At 54.5% G+C, this 22,576-nt stretch overlaps 1 protein-coding gene across 3 annotated transcripts in view; it reads right to left on the reverse strand.

The window, feature by feature from the left end:
• sema3b (sema domain, immunoglobulin domain (Ig), short basic domain, secreted, (semaphorin) 3B) overlaps positions 1-22,576 on the reverse strand; it is a 41,784-nt gene that overhangs the window by 16,542 nt on the left and 2,666 nt on the right. Inside the window, exons 1-3 of one of the 3 annotated variants that reach the window (XM_069189552.1) lie at positions 14,224-14,585; positions 5,765-6,009; positions 1,295-1,452 (exon numbers count right to left, since the gene is read on the reverse strand). In XM_069189552.1, coding sequence (XP_069045653.1) covers positions 1,295-1,452; positions 5,765-5,900 — 294 coding nt within the window. In that variant the 5' untranslated portion in view covers positions 5,901-6,009; positions 14,224-14,585. Of the gene's footprint in view, positions 1-1,294; positions 1,453-5,764; positions 6,010-9,122; positions 9,632-14,223; positions 14,586-22,576 lie in introns of those variants that run through there. The other 2 variants (XM_069189549.1, XM_069189551.1) reach the window with 2 other exon arrangements.

The following is a 22,576-nucleotide window of genomic DNA, read 5'->3' on the forward strand; positions in this document are numbered from 1 at the left end:
TCTCAGCCGCGTTCCGAAACTGAACCCCTTACTGGCTTGATTTGTTGCTCAAGGTTTCAAGGCGAAATCTTTTTTTCAGGCCTCTGCTTGCTTGACCCATTTTAAAAGGGTGCCACGAAGCAGGACCCTCGCCCCCCCCCCGACGCTCTCTCTATTCTCCCCAGCGCGGAAGGCAATCAACGTTCCCAGAGTCCAACAGCCTGATGGTGCCGCCCCCCCACACCCGCCGGCGCCTGGCGTTCCGAAGTACTGGACATCAGGACTTTCCGTGTCCCGATACGCTTTTCCTTTAAAAAAGGCTGAAAAAATACAAAATGAATCCAGGACAAAACAAAAAATCAGAAAAGAGGGGGCCGCCCTGGTCCGGCCCAGACAGGAGTCTCAGGAATGGCCAGGCATGAGGGGTGGGGGTCAGGGGGGGTCGTGCCGGGCCACGCTCTGCAGAGGGAGGAGACAGCGGGGGGAGACTTGAACTGAGAGGCTGACGATTTGAAGGCCCTTGACCTCATCCCGTCTTCCTCACTTCCAGCAGGAACGCACGGGCGCCAAGTGGCCCAGCACCCAGAGAGCCCCTCACCGGACCGGGCTGGGGGCCCCTGTGCCGCCGCCAGCCAGCCCGAGTCGATGGCAGACCATCCCGCGCAACGTGGGAATGTCGGGGCAAAAAGCACGCTGTCCCTGCAGGAATCCGAGATCAGGTCCAAGCCGGAGGGAGGGCTGCGGGTCACGCCTGCCACCTGCTGTCTGAACCGGCCCGGAAAACCCAGGAGAGGAAATCGGCTCCCACCTTTCGCCAGCCTGACTGCTCTCCCTCGCAATCAAGAATCAAGCGAGATTCCGGCGCGTTAAAGACCAATGCGTTCTCATGTGATGCACAACTTGGAAGCTGAGCTTCGCAGCACCTGAGCTGGAGTAGACCTTGCCTGCACTAACCTCAGCCGCCCCGGGTTGTGGACCAACGTCGGTCCTGTCTGATGCAGTGTCCTTGAACTAATCCTCCTGGGACTTTTCTTTATTTAAGTGCCCTTTCTGACAATTCCTCCCAGGCCTTCACCCTTCACATGGATGGAAGACATGCCGGATGTATGTCAGATTCATCAGAGAGGTCAAAGGGCAGGGGGAGAGGCGACCAGAGGCCAGCCGAGATGAATCCCACCCCTTCCACCATCAGGGATCCCCGGATATTTGTCGGACCGAGCAGCCACCCTGCCATCCCCGCCTCCCGGGGCGAAGGGCACCCCGTCCAGCCTGGGCTGGGACTCACAGGGGAAAGAGCTCCGCCCCGTGTCCTGACCTTGTGCTCCTGCTTGGCGATGTTGTCCAGGCTCAGCGACAGCAGGAAGTTCTTGGCGCCCACGAAGAGCCTCCCGCGCTCCTCGTCCAGCAGCAGGGCCCCGAAAGAGCAGGAGCGCTCCAGCTCGAACCTCCGCACGCCGTGCACCGCTGCCAGCTCTGCAACGACAGCGCAGGCGCCCCATGAGCACAGCAGGGCCTCGCCTCGAACCCGCACTCTGTCCCGGATAGTCAGGACCTCCTACAGTATCTATGGGACTCACTATGGGAGACCTCATTGGATGCCAGTTGTTCTTGACCAGAAGCTGAGCAGGTCAAATGAGATGAAGAGGAAAGGGCATCAGACATTGTGCACCCTCTAATAAACAGCATTATCATGGTTATTTAAAAAAAAACACCTAGAGAGGATTACTGTTAAAGGCGCTATATAATCCATCTGTCCATACATTTTCTAACCCCTTTATCCGATTCAGGGTTGCGGGGGAGCTGGAGCCTATCCCAGAAACCAACAGGAGCAAGGCAGGGTACGCCCCGGATGGGACACCAGTCCATCACAGGCGCTATTTAAAGTAAAGTTCAATTTTATTGCCATGATTTCCCTAAATAGAGTATTGACCTAAACACTTCATGAACATAAGAAAGGATACAACCCACGCTATCACACATACTCAACAGCCATGACTGTGCAACTCGTTCCAGACCTCCACCCTCCTTTGTGTAGAGAAGTGGCACACTTCCAAGAACAGTCCTGTTCCTGGACTGCATTTCCTCTTATCTCATCACCCTTAAAGTAGCACAACAGCAGTAGGACAAGGATCCCAGTCATGCGACATTCCCCAACAGCCCACGCCGAACTGCCGCGCAGGAAGGAATCCCAGGGGCACGGCCTGAGAACAACACGTCACCTGACACGCAGCATTGACCTTCGATCTCGACCGCGCAGCTCAGCTGATAACAGACACTCCGCCACCTGGGAAACTTCTGCACCGCGCCGCAGCCCAGAGACGTCACCGTTCTGTGCCGCAAGGCCGCCTGTCGCTTTCCAAACAAACACAGCGCCTGGAGACAGGGCTCGGAGCGGATTCCGGAGTGGGCGAGGCCTTCCCGACGGCAGCGCCGAGGAATCGGTCCCCGCCTCCCTGTGCCGCATCCCGAAACGCAATTTTCTCCACGGGCCAGGACCAGACCGCGCGGCCCGGCACCGCGGAGAGAAACCAGCCACACCTGTTTGTTACACTTTCCCCCACGAAGTTACAACAGCGCACGAGATGTCGGAGACACGGGAGTACAGTAGGTCTTATTTATACGCCCTTGGAATGATGCTAAAATTATCCGACCTGATTATCTTTCTAGGTGATTCTGAGGCCCGGTAATGCTGTCAGATCTAGTTCTGCTCACTTATTTTACCGCATTGTTCTCTATCAACTCACGTACTGCATCAGTCAGGTGCGACACGCAGGTGCGTGTCGGAGTCTGGATCTGCATCGCTCAGTCCTGGCTGCGCTCCTCCAGTGCAGTCCCCTACAGTGGTCCACATTGTCATTCAATTCCCCTTCCCATCTCTCTCCTTCCTGATCTCTCTGTGTCCCTCACCCCCACTCCCCCCCCACCCTCAATTCTGCAGCCCCATCTTCACCAGCTGTCTTCTTCAGTTGCCGTGGACACAGTGGAATCCAGGGGCCCTCCAGATGCAGCAGCCTATGCTGGAATGTGCAGCAGTATCGCCATGGCAACAGGGTGTGCGTGTCACCGGGGAAACGGACTGTGAGCGTGGACTGTACAAACCCTGCCCTCCATTTTCACACCTATACACATACACACACTCCCAGGAGAAGGCCTCACTGCAACCCCACCTTCTTTGAAATGAGGTCCGCAGGGAAACGAATCCACCTCCTTCTAACTCTGGATTATCAAAGTCTGGCAAATGACACGAGGGGAGTAAACTTTGCGCAAGGAAAAAAGGCAAAATACTGCACCCGAAAAATCCCAGGACCCATACCACCAATCAGCTCTTTTGTTTTTCCATCATCTAGTTTTGAACTGCTGGGGCTTCAGTCGTCCCTCGGTCAAGCCCGGTCAAGCTTTGTTTCAGAGATGCGCTGGGTCACTGAACTCACACTCAGGAGGCTGGGTGGACAGGGTCAAAGCTCAGGGGCTTGCGGGAACTGGGTCCCTGGTTCGAAGCCCAGCTCTGCAACTGCCTACGCACATCACTCCGGAGAGCACGTCCCCGTCCTGCTTACTGGGAGACAGCAGGCACGTCCACAGGAGAAAGTGCAGAAGCACTTCTCCGCACCACAGCTCACTTCCAGTAGTCCCTCTCCTGGCTCCCCTGGATGAACTGTAAGTGAGATGACTGTTATTTCATCTGAAAGAGCGGCCCGTCCCGTCCAGACGCCTTTTTTTTTTTTCCAGAGCCGAAGAAAACAATCCGCGTTCCATCCGATGACGTCACCTCGGGGGGAACGACCCGGACTTTCGGATGGAAAAGGAGAGGAAGGAGGGGGGGCTGGGGCCTCACGCCGGCTGGAAAAAAAGGCTCAGCGGACGAGTGCGGAGCGCCGTGACGGATCTCCCCCCCGCGGGGACGGGACCCCTCTGTTTTCCGCGGAGCCTGCGTGAGCCCGCGCGCTTCTGTGCCGGAGCGCGGCTCGTCTCACCGGGCCTGTGTCGGCACCAGGCCTTCTGGGATGAGCGCAGCAGCAGGAACTGGATTTAAAGCCTCTGTATGCAGCCAGGGGTCAGCATTGCTGCCTCACAGGTGCTGTCTGCGTGGAGCCTGCGTGTTCTCCCTCTGCTCCGGTCGGCTCCCACACTCCAAAGAGGTGCTGGTGGGTTAATTGTCTTCTGGGAAGATCGAGCGTTCGTGTGCCGGCCCAACGACGGACTGGCGCCCCGTCCTGCCTTGCACCCGTTGCATGCTGGGATAGAATCCGTCTCCCCCACCGAATCGCTGTACTGGATGAAGCGGTTACAGAACGGAGGGATGGACGCCCTCCATGCGGATGTGTGCAAGGATTGGAACGGATTTCGGAATTACCGGGGCCTCCGACTCTGGACGGGTAATTCATTTTAATTCAGATCGGAGAGATGCCCTGCCATCAGGCCAGACGTCAGTGTGCTCTGAACAGACTCCTCACCCGCTGCCTCACAGCGCCTACCGCGGCAGACGGGCACACTGCGAGCGACCGCGGGCCTCTGATCTCGCCCAAGCGCGCTCTGCCAAAAGCTGCCCAGGGCTTCTCTCCCTTTCCTCTCTGCTGCTCGACTCGGAGGGAGGGACAGGCGACCTTTCCCTCTCCGCCTCGCCACGTCCTGCGCTGAGCTGATAAACTGGGACACAATGGGAGCCCGAGCAGCTCTGCCTCATGTTTGGGAACGCAGGGAGGGTTCGACATCAGCCCCAAAGGTCACTACAGCAGGCAGTGATGTGTTTTACACTTCTGAATTCTGTCTCAACGAATCTCCATCGAAAACTGAATCTTTTTAGTCTTGAAGAAGAGAAGAGAAGAGCTTATTCAAGCATTCAACATCCACCAAGTTAAACCACTGGGCTCCCTCAGAATCAGCAGTCGAACACAGGCCAGAGGACACAAGGGGAAACTGCAGTACAGGGAAGTGCATTTAAAACTGAGAACAGGAGAAACTTCTGTACCCAAAGAGTGGCTGGGGTCTGGAGCACGCTGCCCAACCACATTGCTGTAACCTATATCCTGGGTTTCTTGCAAAAATCAGCCAGAAAACATCCTCCAATCAGGCCACGAGCCACCTCTTTACACGAAGAGTTGTGGGAGAGTGGAACGGGCTGCTCCGCCGTGTAGTTAAAGCCGATTCCCTGGTTTCTTCCAAGAAACAGCTGTGTGAGATCCTGGGATCTGTTGGATTCTTGCAACCAAACCAAATGGCCTCCTCTGTTTTATAATCTCTCCTATATTCTTATTGTATATATGTCGGGTTTACTTAGGAAAGAGATCTCTGAGCTTTAAAACCCTTGCCGCTTCTTGTGCTGGTGAAATTAAACAGTGCCTTCTGAATGATTGTAAAAGGTTATGTCGCCTGACAATTGCCTACTGTTCCATATCCCCACTTCAAGTATCCTGTCACCGTTTCTGGCTAATTCGGTGCTGCTGTGTGATCTGGCAGGGGAGGATATTAATGTGCAAGACTGGTTTGACCGCCCTAGCAGCACAGCTTTCCAGTTTACACTGACAAAACCGTGTGCTGGGGCTTTCTGCAGTAAAATCAGTGACGTGAAGAAGAGTTCAGGTAAAAGCATCATACCAGCACTGCAGACCGCAGGAACAAAGCAAAGCGATCAGTTAAAGAAAGACAAGACGTGCGCTGCACACAATGGGGTTCGGAACATCGTGCGACCCTGACGGCAGCAGCACCAGCTCGGAGCGGGGAAAGGACCGGCCAGAGAAGCTGTAGGATTACTGTGGGGGGACTGCGGGGGAGAGGCGGGGCTCACCTTGGTAAGACAGCTTCATCCGGGGGGAGGAGGAGGAGGAGGAGGAAGAGCTGCTGACTCTGCCGAGTCCACCGGCCACCTGCGCCGTCAGCAAGCCGAGGAAGAGCAAGGCGCCCGGTGTCGCCGTCATCCTCATCGTCGTCGTCGTCGTCGTCGTCTCTTCTTTGACTTCGTTTGCGTCAGGCCACCCTCGTCGGGGCGGGGCGCGCAGAGAGGAAAAGGGACTTCGCAAGCGGGACACAGGCCTAAAAATAACACAGAGCTCACATCATAGATGCGACTGGCATGGGGGACCCTGGCCAGCACCTCCCGGCTATTTTGGAAAAGAGCAGCCGTTCCAGAGGGTGCACGTGTTAATACCATCAAGCACGGAAAGGGAATCTAATCGCATCGCATTTCCCGGGATTTTCCAGCATCCCCCGGTGGCTCTCAGAGTCCCCTGCAACGGATCTGCTTTTCTGGGAGGAGCCCAAGAGCCGGGCGGCGCCAGCAGAGAGAAAGTGACCATAAAGACGTCAGTTACAGCGCAGTTACAACCGAGGGGGGGCCAGTGGGTCAGGGCCCCGATAGTTCAGAGCTCATTGATCCGAGGCGCACCTTGGCATGGGGACTGCTCTCTCTCACTCTTTCCATGAATTCACTCCAGCCAGGGAAGACTTACTCAACACCCCTGCTCCGGGGAACCAGCCAGGGAGCCCCTCCACCCCTGGCCAGAGCTCACAGCAGGAACGAGCCCCGCTCCCGGCTCGGGGTCTCGGGGTCCCCCGCGTCGAGGCTGGGGGGGTCTGCGGTGTCCCAGAGAAAGGTGCTGTTTTTTTTGCCTGATTTCTATACAAGACGCAGATATTCAAACAGGTGGGGGAGGGGGGCGAGGGGCTAACCTGCTGTGGGTGGGACATGAACGCTCTCTTCATGGGACACCGGGACAGGCCCAGCGCTGGCGGAGTCAGCGAGAGCAGTCCAGGCCTGTGCAGAGCCGGATCCCTGACCTGTCGCCCCCGCTGTGAACACCTGCCCACAGTACGCCCCACTGCTGGGAGTGCCCCCCTGTCTCCTGATGAAACTTCTGCTGAGTGATGTTTGACCTCACGCAAGGGCATTGCCTTCTTGTGCTAGCTTTTAACTTTGCACGGGCTCCCCAGAGCCTTTAAGATGCAGTATCGTGGCGTGACGTATGGAGCAGCATGGACCTGCGGTATCCAGCAAAGACTGTGATCAACCACGACGGAGCAAAACATTTTATTTGATATAACAATGTCTTAAACCCGCAGGAAAAAACGCAGAGACAAAATGTAATTTTCTGTGTCACGCTTTTCAGATGAATACACAGGCTGTCCTCTGCTCTCTAACACTGCTCCTACCCACACCGGACACCTGTCCAGTAACACTGAGCTCTGTGTGCTGAAGAGCAGCTGCCCTGTCCTGCCCCGGATTTCCACAGGCCCAGAGGCCCTTGGACAACACCCTTGAACTCGAGGAGCACAGAAGACGTCAGCTGGCCTGAACGGCAGATCTCTGATCCACCAGCCTTCACAACAGGGCAGTGCAGCCCAGGCCAAAATCAGCTCTCCATCACGATTCACACAACTACAGAAAAAGGGGCCCAAGTATGACTGCCTGACCCAACTAACAGGGATCGCAAGAGACTTTTAAAATCCACTTCAGTTTAGAAAGAACACAAAACCACCTGAAATCTGCTCTTCTACTCTATACGGCTATAAAACTCCTATGAAGGGGGTTTGTACTGCTGCAAAATGTACCCAGGAAACCAAGAGGCATAAAACATTCTATTCCCCAAGAAACCTGGCACATCAGTGTGAGAAGAAGGCGCTGTGTCGTTTCATCTTGTACCTGCTTTATTAGAAAGAGAAGCACACTGGCTTCACCCCTGAGAGGTTTTCTCTGGCAGCAGACCAGCAGAATACAATGCCTCCTGTGAGGAAGGCAGTAATAATGGGAAAGCAGCCCTCCTCCTATGAAGTGGTGCACAAGAGCAAACAGAACGTTTGACTGCAAGTAATTAGCGGCTTTTGGTCCTTCCTTTCTGAGAGGCACCGGCTGAGAAGACCTCAGCGTGCTTCTGAAGGACTCACCCTCCCGCAGTGCGGAGCAGCACAACACCGAACAGCACAGAGCAGTACAACACCACACCACACAACACAGCACAGAGCAGTACAGCACCACACCACACAACACAGCACAGAGCAGTACAACACCACACCACATAACACAGCACAGAGCAGTACAACACCACACCACACAACACAGCACAGAGCAGTACAACACCACACCACACAACACAGCACAGAGCAGTACAATACCACACCACACAACACAGCACAGAGCAGTACAACACCACACCACACAACACAGCACAGAGCAGTACAACACCACACCACACAACACAGCACAGAGCAGTATAACACCACACCACATAACACAGCACAGAGCAGTACAACACCACACCACACAACACAGCACAGAGCAGTACAATACCACACCACACAACACAGCACAGAGCAGTACAACACCACACCACACAACACAGCACAGAGCAGTACAACACCACACCACACAACACAGCACAGAGCAGTATAACACCACACCACATAACACAGCACAGAGCAGTACAACACCACATAACACAGCTCAGAGCAGTACAACACCACACCACATAACACAGCACAGAGCAGTACAACACCACATAACACAGCTCAGAGCAGTACAACACCACACCACATAACACAGCTCAGAGCAGTACAACACCACACCACATAACACAGCACAGAGCAGTACAACACCACACCACACAACACAGCACAGAGCAGTACAATACTAGACAGCACAGACAAGTACAACACTGAACAGCACAGTGCAGTATAGTACAGAGTAACACAGCGCAGAGCTGTACATCACAGTGTAACAACACACAGCAGAACAGCACCACATAGCTTAACAGTTAACAGAGCAGCACAATATTGCAGAGCACAGACAGTACAGCATAACACAACACAGTGTATCACAGCACAGACCAGTGCAGCACAGGGTAACACAGCACAGCATATCATAGCACAGGAACAGTGCAGGACAGTATAGCACTGTACAGTATAGGAGAGGATAACACAGCACAGAGCAGAACACCACAGCACAGCACAGAGCAACACAAGAGCAGGACTCCACAGCATAACACAGCGCACAGCGGTACATCACAGCCCAGATCAGCACATCACAATACAGCGCAAGACAGCACCACGCGTTACCGCCGAGAACGGCACCACAGCACGAGATTGGGACTTTGCGGGAACTCTTTCGCTCCAGCAGGGATTGTGCGGATCAGGAGACACTCGGGGAGGCTCACCTGCGATCAGCCCACAGCTCCGGAGAATCCAGTGACCGGAGCCAACGCCATCCAGCCGGAATCCCACCCCAGTCCAGCCCAGACCTGCTGCCCGGAGCTCTCCGCTGCTCAGTAGGCAAGCTCACAGCCCTGAGATAATATATTCTTTCTCTAGTCCTCTCAGCAGAACTTCAGGTGTGGAGTAAAGAAAAAGTAGGGAAAGCCCACAGGGTTTAGACACCCCAGGAGAGAGTGTGTAAAAGTCCTGGCAGCAGAAACTGCGGTATGGTCTATATTTGGATAGGTGGTGCGCAACTGAACTTCTCTTCCTTGAACTTGCACGCTGTAAGGAGCCAGTGCACACAGCAAACAAGTGAAAGGACTTCGGAATAATAGCCTCAATTCAACAGGAGTGGAGAGAGGGAGAGAGGGAGGGAGGGAGAGAAAAGGGGAGGAGGAGGAGAACAGTGCAATGTGGCTTCCCCTGCCAGAATTTTTAATCCCTCCCTCCCCAGTCTCTCAAAGGGAGGGGGGCAGGGCATTGGGGAGGGGGGGGGGGTGTTTATGGTTTGTAAGGGAGGTCGTCAGGCTAGAGGGAATGAGAGAAAAACTACAGGAATGACATTCCCCACTTGACACCATAGAAATCCTGGGCCATAAATTAAGTGCCTGGGAGCAGTGCAATGTGCAAACCTCCTGCTCCCCCCTCCCTGCGCTCCTGGCCTACTGGCTGAAAAAGCCCATCTCTTTAAGAGGCTGCCACTTGCACACAGCTGTGCACTGCATCACCAGCACTGATTCTGTACACTACATGCACACCTGCGTGAGGGACTCTGCGCTGTTGGCTTCTGCAGCTTGCCGACGGGAACTCTTCCTGGAGTAAGGCACCAGCGACGCACACCCCGGCCGGTAACTTCGACAGCGCAGACGGCTCGGCTCGCGTGCAGACTGAGGGCCGAGGGCGAGGACGTAAAAGAAGTACAACAGGGGTCTTTCGTGTGCCCACGATGGGGGCTCTTCCGCCCGCCACACTGAGCGAGGGCGGGAAAGGGCGAAGTCGAATTCGAGGGGGTCCTCGCAGGTACACAGACCTCAGGGCAGGAGCGGAAACTGCGCGAACGTGCGCGCAAAAAACGAGAACAGGAGGCACTTCTTTACACAAAGTGCGGCGGGGACGTGGAACAAGCAGCCCAGCTGGGTGGTTGAAGCCGATACCCTGGTTTCCACCAAGAAGGTGGCGGATGAGATCATGGGATCAGGTAACTACCACTGGAGCTGCCTAGCAGGACAGGTGGCCTGAATGCCCTCTTGTCTAACACCCTGAAGTATTCAGCGCGGGCCGGTGAGATCGAACCGCAGCGTGAGCGCGCGCGTGACGGGCCAGGGGGCTGGAATTCACCTCTGGCGCTTTGGATGTTGTGGGGCGGGGGATGGCGGAACGGGTCCGGAATGTCGAGTCCGCGCCTGGCTGCGCAGGAGCTGGCTGACTCTCGGAGACCGCGAGGAGGCCGCGAGGGGAGAGTGGAGGGGTGCCTTTGTGGGCGTCCGAGTGGCAGAGCGAGGGAACCTACTTTCCGCAGTCCTGCCCCCACCCCCCCTGCGAGATGCACAAAATACCTGAGACATGGAGATAATAAGCGAGGGGGCCAGGAACAACAATTAGCACCAGGGCTCAGGCCAGTCACTTGCTCTGATGTGTTTCCTGACCTGTGCATGACCCCTACAATCAGGCCATCATGTACCCTGGGGCTCCCTGTCCCCACTTTTGGGAAAGGCTGGCTCATTTCTTTTGTGAGTCAGGTACTCTGTCCCTGCTGTCCCTGCTTCCCGTCTTCTCCCATTCAGAGTCCTGGCCGTCCTGCTCCACACGGTGAGGTGTCACAGGAAAAGCCCCTGCCAGCTACCACCCCTCCGCCCCCCTATACGCCTTCCTCCCCAGGGGAGTCATTAGCAGGGCAGGCACACGACACGCCCCCTGTCGTTCCGGCCTGGGTCAGAGGTCACCAAGCGCCTGTGTCTCAAGTCAAACTGGATTTCCCCATCCGCTCCCTCCCCCCTCTGCAAGCTGGCTCTCCGAGGGTGGCCCTCCGCAGAACTCTTCCAACACAAAACAGAGAAGGAGATTCATAAAAGTGTTAACCCCTCTCAACGCCCTGCCAAACTCTAACCCCTTCCAGTGACCCATGCTTTTTTTGCTCTTGTGAGCTCTTGCAAAAAAGACCGGTCAAGAACACAACAGCACACCATCTGCAGAACCCCGCCGCACCAAAATGAGCGGCTTGTGTCGCGAAGGCAGCAATGTTTGTAACCCAACAACACCAAAACAAGCAAGAAACAGAGCGGCACCTGACAGCCCAGGCTTCCTGGTTGCGCAGGGACTGAAGCAGATGCTGTAGCAGAAGGGTGATGTCCACTGTATGGGGCTCAAAGCATTATGGGGCAATCAGCTCGTTCTGGGGTGAGCGGGCTTGGTTTAGCGGGATTAGAACCTCGCAGCACCGTCGCCTGTCTCCAGTTCAATCGTGGGGCCATGCTTCTGCAAGCCTCCAGGCCGAGACCGATACGTTATTGAGGGCTCGAGACACACATGCAGCTGTGGAGGCTGTATCAGTCTCCCGGCCACGCCACGTGCCACAGGAGCGTGTGGGGTACGACGGCGATTGGCACCCCCTAGTGGAGTGGTGGGCGTTTACCCGGCCCGCCTTCTCCTTGGCAGTGTTTTTTTTAGGCCGCCGCCGGAGTGACCCCCTGGGTCCCCTGCTGTGAGACCACACAGGGGCTCTTCCTCCTCCTTGTTTGTACAGCAGCCCCACTGACAGCAGGGCCTGAGCAGCACAAAGCCAAAGGGAGCAGGAAAGCAGGAGCGCCCCTGCCGAGCACTGCGGCGACCGGGGCCTTCCAAAAGGACTGAAGGGCGCTCCCAGATCGGAATGCGCTTCCAAACCGAAATCACGGAGTTGGACTCCCCTACTCTTCTTTTCCATTCGGAAAAGGTTAGGAAGACTTAGGCAGAGCAGGGAGCATTCGTTTGTTTGTTTGACTGGGCAGGGAGAGCATCTCCAATCTCGAGGCTTCGATAACCAGCTGGCCTTTTCTCTGCGTCTGCAAAGAATCACGTCAGCACGCCTGACCGGGGCCGCGCCGGGGCAGCCTCACCGGGCCAGGGTCCCAGCGAAGCCAGCCAGCCAGCTGCCGGAGCAGGAATTCCAGGAGCTGGAATGTCACCCGGAGAGCTGCGATCCAAGCTGCGGGGCCTGAATAATGCATTAAGCTGGCCTTTTATTTTTTATGACAGAGAAAAGCACGCTCTGATTCAGGCAGATAGGCATTTATTTTTTAAAAAAACAGGAAAAGAGGAATATGATGTACAGTAAGGGCCAAAAGCACTTCCTAAAACACATCAGTGTTTGAGGCACAGTGTGGTTTACGAAACTGACCAGCGACACATAAATCCATCCGTCTGTCAGTGTCACGGCTGACTTGGACATCATGTGTGCCTAAGCCGAGTCTGGAACCCGAGCCCAGCTCTGTCCAGATCCCGGGACCTGGCTCGCTAACCCCTGACGCCCTGTACACCTCTGCAGGGTTGCCTCGGCCAGATACCGGGCAAGAACACTTTGCACCTGCCCTGCTGGGCACAGTTCACCCTGGGCTGACGGCTCCCACAGTCAGATCACCCTGCGCTGACGGCTCGCGCTTCTCACAGGGAGATCACCCTGCGCTGAATGCTCTCGCGCTGACCAGTGTGCTGGGGAACAGTTAGTGGTGAGCTGTGAGGGGTGGGACTGTCCTCTTTGGTGTGGAACAAGAGGCTGCCTCATATACTAGAGCTCCGTGCTACAACATGACTATTGTACCATACGTGCACTGTACAGTAGCTCCCTATTGTAACATGACTCCTGTATGGCAGTTTTGTTTACAGCTCCAGAAAACCCTGGCGGATAAACAGGTACCAAAACATGTACTGTATGTAACAAAACGGGCAGATACATACTTTCCACGTTGCTGTGGATGAAACCGACAGAGCCACAGACAGCTATAGCAGAAAGATTTGCCTGTTCATACCCAAGCTTGCCTGTTCATACCCAAGCTGGAGCTCGTTTAGAGATAGCGAGCGCACCATGTGAATTTACGCTAAGGCACTGTCAGATCTTCCAACAATCGCACCATTGTGCAGGGGATTAGGCTCAGAGGGGGAATAAGCCGCACACTGAAGAGGCCGACATGGTCCTGGTATCCCCTGCATTCCATGAAGCGGTATTATTCATGTCCAAACAGCTCAGCTACATACAAGAGCACATAACAGAACACATAAAAGTCTCTCTCCAGGCAGGGCTCACCGCACAGTTCCAGGAAAGGCCATCCCCCAACGGTGTATGACAAATGTGCCTAAACTTTGATCATCTCTGTGTATATTTTATTTATCCCCGAGACTTGATGCCTGGCAGATATAATTTTACTAAGCAGGTGAGATTACAGTTTGAACATTAAGAGATCTTTACTGTGGTCCACCAGCGGTTTATTACTATGGATTTGAACCCACAACACTTCAACCACCAGTCTAGAGCCCCTAACCACACTGCAGCCCAGACACCCTGAAACCCACTGTCTTATACCTTGAACTGGCAGACACTGGGCTTGCGTCTGCCAGCAGGGCAGTGACGAATGTGCCGCTGATCTCAGAGAAACAGCACACGGCAGGAATCAGAAGGCCTCACACACTGGTTGTTCTCCCTCTGGCCAGAGACTTAATTAAAGAATAACTACGGATCAAAGCCATCTCTTTATCTGGTAGAAACAGGAGAAACTTCCCGTCTTTTTATTGCAGTGCTGCATTGACAAATGATAGTTAATCAGTGAGGGAAACACCCATATTCCAGGGAAGAAAAACACACTTGCCATAAAACCCAAAGAAAATGAAAGCAGGCAGGGGAACCTGTCCTCACGCAGGCCGAAAGTCCCCCTGAGTTCACAAGAAACGATCAAAACATCTGGGAGGAAGGTGCAGCTGTGCTGGAGGGAAGCTTTTCATCTAGTGCCAATTCGCCCCTGATAAAAGCGATGATGAACATCAAGTACATGGGAAGAAATATTACCCACACAGGTCAGAAAAAACACTTACCTGGACCAGGAACTGAGGGACCTGTAGTATCTGACAGTGTTGCTCCTACTACCACATAAGCAGCAGCGCTGTTAAAAATGTCAAGCGCACCACAAAACCTCTTTCGAGCCTCTGGGTGCACAAAGGGTGACACAGCAGTTAGCACGGCTGCGTTTACAGTGCTAGGGTCCTGGGTTCGATTCCGGCGGTGCTGTCTGTGTGGAGTTTGTATGCTGTCCTTGTGTTTGTGTGGGTTTCCTCTGGGTGCTCCAGTTTCCTCCCACAGTGCAGAGACATGCTGGTAGGTGAATCAGCTTCTGGGAAAAGCTGGCCCTGGTGTGTCTGTATGCACACCGCCTTGCTAGGATAGGTTCCAGCTCCAGAAACATGCAAATAAAGTGTCATTTTCAATTTGCTTAATGAGTTGGAATTTTAATTTTCTTCTTATTCCTTTAAAAGCTGTCAGAACTCAACACTGTATTAGTGCTGAAGGTTAAAAGCCCAGACATGTATTGCCTTCCATTTTCAAGGGGCTCGGGAATAAGGTTTTTATCCCTCAGGCTCCAGCAGTAACCTACCGAACAATCCCCTTCCTACTTCCTACGCTCGTTACCATAGCTGTTGAGTTTCGGACTAAAGTTGAATGAAAACCAACAAAGCTGTTTCAACACTGAGTAACAGGAAGCTGACGCAACCACTGGAAAAAATCAAATGATGCTGAACGAGCTGCTGATCAATGAAGAGAGTGCACAGACTATGCAGGGTAAAGCTACGTTGTTTATGAAAAGATACAACAGCTGAGTTCAGAGATGATTCTCAGATGTTACACATAAAATACATCTCAGAGATTCAGGAGGAACATATTTCTGGGGATGGAGCTGGCTGGCCCCACGCTCCAACATGTGTTGTCTATTTCAGCTGGTTTTTTTTTTTGAGATCCGTTCTCCTGCAACAACCGGTCCCGCGCGGGGTCTTGAAAGCCGGCCAGGGGGCTGTAGTGGAAAAGAGAGATCACAGGGGACGCAGACCTGGAACACTTTGTAAAAACAAATACGCTCATTTTCTCCTGCAACTGGGAACCAGGTCTGGCTACCTGCGGTCGCACTGCAGGGAAACTCTGCTGCTCACCCCAGAACAGCTCGGCGAGCTGCTGGCTGATCCTTAATGAGCTCTTACGAAGGAGAGTCCCTGATCCGAGGAGATGGAGCGATGCCGGCCACGAGAGACGGCGGGGTAACAGTCGCCCACGAGCTGCGGGCACGCCCTCTGAGTCAGCTTCGGGACTGAGACGAGTGCCGGCGCACACTTCTCCAGCAGGGGTCGGAAGACAAAGAGTCGACTGTGCCGAGGGCTGAGGGCTGAGGGCCGAGGGCCGAGGGCGTGGGCGCAGCCCAACACAGAACAAGCGCGGTCAGGCGGGGGACACAGCTGTAGTCTGAACAGATGGCTGGTCTTGGGATTTAGGGCTGTGAAGTGCGGGCAATCGGAATCTGACGGAGCTCCCCCGTGGCTCCTGAACTCACATCTTCCCGATGGATGGGGCACATCGGACATTTCCCAGGGATTGCCCCTTTCCTGGTCGGAGAGGTGTCCCGCCAGAGGGGGGCGCCCTCTCTGAGCCACGCACCCCCCCATCACCTCTGGAAACATCTGCCCAGTGCCATCGGTGAGGCTGCCACTGTCCCGCGTGTCAAATTCCTGGAATTCCCCGCGCGGACACAGGGTCAGGGTGGGACAGGAGCGGCTCCGCCTGGGAAAACCCAAGAGTCGGACCCGCCCCCCCAGCCCCCGGCCCCCGGGGCGCAGGAAGAGGACCAGCCTGGATTCGGGGGAGGGCAGAGGCTGCCCTCAGTGGGGGGACGGTAAGGAGACAGAGCCATGCGCGCAGGTCAGCGCTTCACAAAGAGAGCCCCGCATTCCTGGGACCTGGATACAGGAAAGAATTCGTCGGGGGCTCCCGCTCCCGTTGGGATGAGAGTGACGAGAGGGGGGAGGGGGCAGAGGGGCGGATTCTGACTTGACTTGAAGGATGCCAAGGGCGACACCCCGCCCCCGCCCCCCTCCCTCGGTCCAGCGGGGCCTGGCACGGCATGCCGTTTGGGAATGCGCTGTGGAATGCGATCGTCTCTTTCACTGTCACCATGCGCCGCATCAGCGTGGAGCTACTGCATGACCAGCGACAAATAAAGCAACGATTTCCTGGGACAGGCAACGACGCAGCATAGGATCCAGAACACAGCCTCCTTGTCAATAGGCTCCCGGAGAGCCAGCAGGAGACACCATCAGCCTCCAGCCCAAGGATACAGATTGACAGTATAGAGCCAACATCAGGGACAGCATCAGGTTTGGCTGGTTAGATACATTTGGGGGCGGGGGGTCAAAGCACATCTACATATTTTCTCCCGCGGACGTCCCGCAAGCGCTGAGCCCAGTATAAGGCGCCCGACTCCACTTGCGGAATTTCTCCCAGCTCCTGCCCTGCTCCCACAGGAAACGGAGAGTTTTCCTTGGAGACACAACCGGCAGAGTGGAATCCACTGTGGGCTCCTGGGCTCTCTCTCGCTGTGAAACGCTCAAGAGGAAGCCAGCGGAGAGGCGACATTCGTCCTCCTGCACGACTGAAAGGAGAACAGGAAAGGGACAGAGAGGGACAGCCTCCCGGGACAGGGGGACTCTTGGACAGGAGAGTGGGGAAGGGCTGTCTCCGAGGTGCGCGGCCTGAGTCAGCCCCATCTGCCTCTACCGACACCAGAGCGCCGAGCAAACGCACGGAGAAGCCCCAGTTCATGGCTTTCACGCGCTATTCAACTATTTGTTAACCAAACCTTCCACATCCTCACAATATTAGGACCCTGCTGCATAACCGCCTATCTTTTCTTGCAAGAAGCAGCTGGATCAGACCCCGCGATCAGATGGACTGGACGGGCTGAGGGGCTCCTCTCGTTGGCGACTGGGCTCTTGTCCTCCCTGAGAGAGAGCCGCTGTCATACTGTCGATCTGAAGTCCTTCCCCCCTGCGAACACAGGGAGGCGTGGAGGAGACAAGGTCTGTTCCTGTCAGCAAGGGGTGCCCAGCGTGCACCAGGTCTGGATCTGTGGGAACGTCCTTCCAGAGTTTCTGCAGGCTCCGAGGGGAGGCTGAGGAGGCTGAGGAGGGGGACGAGGGCCCATCCCGATATTTAATTACTGGTAATAACTGCCGACGGGGAAATGAAGGCAAAGGAGTGGTGAGAACAGGAACTAGTGAATCACACGGAACAACAGTCACACACAGGTCACGTCAAGCACACACACACACACACACACACACACACACACACACACACACACACACCGCGGACAGGAGCTGCAGGAGCGAAGGGAGTTCGGCAGCGGAGCCCGGCGCTGCAGGCTGTCCACGCGTTCCGGAATGTTGGATATCTATGGCACCGCTCGGGGAAATTCCGAGGAATGCCGCCTGGAATTCTGCTCATTGTCTGCTCTCCGCCTCGGCAGAAGGCCCCCTTCGGCCATGTTGGGAGAGCGCCTCCCCGCCCACCTCCGTACGGATTCACAGCATTCCTTCCTCTGTTCCTCGGCGTCGCCTGCTCTCCTTCCCCTCCGCCTCGTCCCATTTTTTCCATCTCCCCGGGGGTGGAAATCCCGGACCCCAGGCCACTCCGACTGCCTATTCAGAAGGAAGACCACAGGCGCTTCGATCTGCTTTTCATCCCTTTCAAGTCCTTCCCTGCAGATCTGGTGACTGACGTGTCTGAAGCGATGGGTGAGCCCTCAGGTTTCGCAGTTACTCTCCCAGTGTAAGCTGACAACGTTTGGAACAGGAGCCACATTCTTCACATCGCGTACGAGTTCAACTGCCCTCCTTTCTCCAGATGTATTTACAATCAAGTGCAAAAAAAAAAAACCCGCTACTTTTGTGTAGTGAACACCTCCCTGTGAAATTGAATGGTTTGTTTTACCTAAACGATGGCCTCTGCCCTCTGAGGCAGACCACTGCATTCCAGTCGGGGAGCCCAGGTCTGAACACATGGTCTCTCGGAGAGGGTTCTGTTATTGTTTTTCATACAACAGTCAAGCAAATACAAGGGATGAACGAGTGAAATGAGCAGATAGCGGGACTGAAGCAGGTAGGTGAGGTTTAAAGAAAGAATAATTCTACTAATGTCCACTACAAGCTCATTTGAAAATGAGACCCCAAGGCACTTCTTGACACAAAGGGTGGTGGGAGGGTGGAACTGCCCGGCCATGTGGTTCAAACAGGCAGCCTGGCTTCTTGCAAGAACCAGCTGGATGAGATCCTTGGTTCAAAGAGGATAGATGGGACTAAGGGCCTTCTCTCATCTGCAAATGTTGATTTTCGGGAGTGTGCATATTAAAAAGAGGAGCGCAGTGAGTATCCACTCTGTCCAGCCCTGTAAATTACTCTTCATCGATAAATCAATTTCCTTACTGCCTTGTTAGGGACACTGGCTATAATGTAAAGGATAAACACTTTTGCTACAGAATTCATCATTCACTCAAGTGATCTGTGGGCATGCAGACATCACCTGGGTCAAGTAATAACAGTGGAACCAGAGACCTCAATGCAATTGATACCTCTTAATCCAGTCAGGACATCCAGAAAGCAAAGCTCTTTGAATTCCAGAGGCTGCAGAAAAATGTAATTGGATACAGATTCACCTCTACAAATACGACTTTAGTTTTACAAAGAAAAAAAAAACAAAGTACAACCTGGATTAGACCAGGAGAGCCCCAGTCCTTTCACCTGTCTGGAGAGATTAAGAACACTTGCTACATTGATGAATTAAGCAAGTAATCTGTCAATTAAGAGACCTCTGGCCCCACTCTAGATGACTTCATTTGACAAATCACCTGCTCAGCTGATCACAGTCAGACAGTTCCGAGTCTATAGAAACTGTTCATGTCATAAGGTCCTTTAGACCATGCTGGACTCTGGGATTGAGAGACCCCTAGATTAGGATCGCAATATTCAGATTTAAAAGTAAAGAGAAACTGCACTCTCTTGAAGAAATACAGTATGGATCTCAGCAGATCAGATGACACCAGCACTGAGCACTCAGTCCCAACTATAGCAGTTGGACTCTTCTATTATTTAGGATAAGCCATGCTAAAACACTACCTTAAAACCCTGCGCTGAAGAACTGGTGTTCGATTCGTGCTTGAATAGGCCCACAGGCTGATGTACATTAGCTAATTCACAGGGACATCTGAGAGCCATTAGTCACAATACTTAATGACTTTTCTGTGTCATGAAAAGATGGGAGAAATTAGGGCCATATGTACCCATACTGCATACACACTTATCCTCTCTCTGCACAATCAAATTATCCTCTCTCAGCATGACCCCTCTCGTTAGATAACGGGCAGGTTGTGCTACAGATCGCGCCTCTGGACTGTGAGCAAGGTCAAGGAAACCGGAAGCAGACAGCAGCGGGAAAACTTGAAAACAGACTCAGGAGCAACATGAATTTGACCGGCTTTAACCAGAAAGAAGGCAGGAGAAGGAAGAAAGGGATTGCTGTGGAGCGGAGCACTTTCAATCTTTGGAGCAGTCATCAGTCTTGGTCATTGGTCTCGTCCATCGAGTGCTCCTGGCCATCAGAGTGGTCTCGTCATCAGTCTCGGCCATTAGAGCTGTCTTCGCATTGGCCTTGACCATCAGCGTGGTCTCATCATCAATATTGGTCATCTGTCTCGGCCATCAGCATGATGTCATCATCAGAGAGGGCTCGTCAGTTTCTGCCATCAGTCTCGTCCATCTGAATGCTCCTGGTCATCAGAGAGGTCTCGTCAGATTCGGCCGTCAGTCTCGTCCATCTGAGTGCTCCTGGTCATCAGAGAGGTCTCGTCAGATTCGGCCGTCAGTCTTGTCCATCAGAGTGCTCTTGGTTACCAGAGTGGTCTTGTCATCAGTACCGGTGACAAGTCTGTCATCACTCTTGCTCAGCAGAGCGGTCTCATCATCAGTCGTGGTCATCAGAGTGGTCGTGGTCATCAGTCACGGGAGAGGTCATCAGTCATTACTCTTGGCTGTGGAGCTCAGCGAGTCTTCAAGGGGGCGGCTGTGTTTTCTTTGGCCTCCAAGGGTGGGTGCGTGGAGATGGCGGTTTGGGAATAAAAGCCGGTATCTCATCTCCCTGCAGCCTCGCTAACCCCCAGACCTGACAGACTCCGCTCAACCGCGGCTGACCCCTCCATTGTGTGCCCCCGGGGAAATGTTTCCTGGCCCCCAGATGGGAAAACGGATACTTTTAAAGCTCTCCGACGAGCAGGGCGTCATGGGTCCCTGGGCTGCGGTTTTCACTGCAGCCAACTGCTTGATCCTGCTTGCTGTGTGTGTGTGTGTGTGTGTGTGAGTGCGCGTGTGTGTGTGTCTGTGCATGTGTGTGTGTGTGCGTGTGAATGGGATGATATGCATCGGGGTGTCTCAGCATAGCAGGCACAGGAGCTAAAACCACAGTGACAGACACGAGCTGGAGGCCGGTGTACACAGGCCGCTTATCAACCCCTCCCCAATAGTAATAGCGCAAGACAAACAGAGAAACAGGAAGAGCTCTGACTAGTCTCCCCTTCTTTCACACTTTCTAGTCACGGGAGCATCAGGGCGTCATCCCCCAGGGACACCATGAGGGAAGAGGGGGTCCCCCGCAGGTAGGGCTCTGCTGTGTGTCCTGCCAGGTCCAGATGCACACACACACACACACCCAGAGCCCTTGGGACACTCCTGCTCACCTCCACCACACACTCCTGCTGTCCCATGGCTGCTGTGCTTCCTGCATACAGGTGCTTTCATGACCAATTCCTCTCTCACTCTCACCTGCACACCTCCTCTCCCTCTCCTACTCTCACCTGGTCGCCCACCTGTCCCTCTGTTTCCTGTTACCCGAGAGGAAGCAGGTCCTGCACGTTCTGCTGGAGACAGGCCAGCCTGGAGGTGTTTCCAGGCTCACTTCATGTGGGTTTGTGTGCTTTCCTCTGCTCAGGACAGGCTCCCCTGCCCTCCTGTGGCTGCCCTGGATTCACTTTTGTTCACTCCTCTGTGTGGGTCTCATTAACAACCTCTGGACAGACACACACACATTCCCCCGCTGTGCATACCCCAGCCCTCTGCCGTCTGACAGACTGTAATAAACACTGGCTCAGAGGAATTCCCTCATGTCAGAAACCCAGTCCAACATGACACGGAGAAAAAGTACCAAGGGAGTCAAGATCCCTGCGCAGCTCCGAACTGGTGACACTACAAGCTACAAGAGAACTGTCTTTCGTCGTCGCATGAAAGACGGACTCATTAATTCCGCTCTGTCTCCAGAAGATTGGGTCTTGAAGTCGGAGGACTGGGGCGGGACAGAGCCAAACCAACAGCAAGAGACTGACAAAGGAATTGACAAAGGAATTTGAAGGCAGTGCTTGCAGAACCTCTCCTCCCTGCCTGTGGGAGTGGCAGAGGGCGACATACCTCACCCAGTGCCATTTTCCTGACAGCTTCCCCTGGATACCAGGAGGACCTGTCTCTTCCCGCAGCGCCTAAGTCCTGCACTGCCAGAGCCTGTCTGAGTCCTTTTTTTTTTCTTTCTCTCCCCCGAGCAAATGAAATTAAAAATGAACCAGGATCCCCCCCCCCCCACTCCCTCCAGGAGCGACACAATTAACAGGCTTTAAGAGCTAAGCTTCTCCGGCAGCTAAAAGCCGTCTCCCACAGAGGGAGTCATCCGCTGGGACTCGCATTATGCAAAAGACTAATTTGCCCCGGCGCGGAGGTCCTGAGCGACAGCGATGCTTGAGTGATGGAGTGGGGCCGAGTGGACAGCCTGCTGCACAGGCACTGAGCACCAGGGGCCTCGAAACCGCGCAACACGGGTTTTAGTCAGGAATGGGAAGGAGCCCTCTACAGCAGAGCTGCTCTTTAATTTGAGGAGTACGGAGCGGGCACCTCTCGAGATTACAGGGCGCCTGAGCCTCTTCACACCACAGGAATGCGCAAACATCGCGCGCAGCTTCGAGACGCAACACCTGAGCGCTGGGATCGGACCGATCCACTCCCACAGGACAGGCCACCTCCGCCCACCGCTCCCCAGCTCTTCATTCCCGCTCGGAGCAAGAAGACAGGAAGACAAGAGGGTGATCCCTCGGATCGTGTTTGAAGGGCGAGGAGAGCTTTCCTCTCCCCGCCCTCTGCTGATCTGGGGAGAAGGCGTGTTCACCCCCTGGCGGGTAACAACCGAAACGGACGCCCCCCCCCAACAAGCGCACCCCGATAACAGGGCGCAGGTACTGGGGCTCCACCACTACTGTGGACGGCTCAAAACGTAAAGAAAAGGCAGAAAATACAACACAGAAAACCCCTACTGTTCCCA

Source organism: Lepisosteus oculatus, chromosome 4 (assembly GCF_040954835.1).
Source record: "Lepisosteus oculatus isolate fLepOcu1 chromosome 4, fLepOcu1.hap2, whole genome shotgun sequence".
Taxonomy (NCBI): Eukaryota; Metazoa; Chordata; class Actinopteri; order Semionotiformes; family Lepisosteidae; genus Lepisosteus; species Lepisosteus oculatus.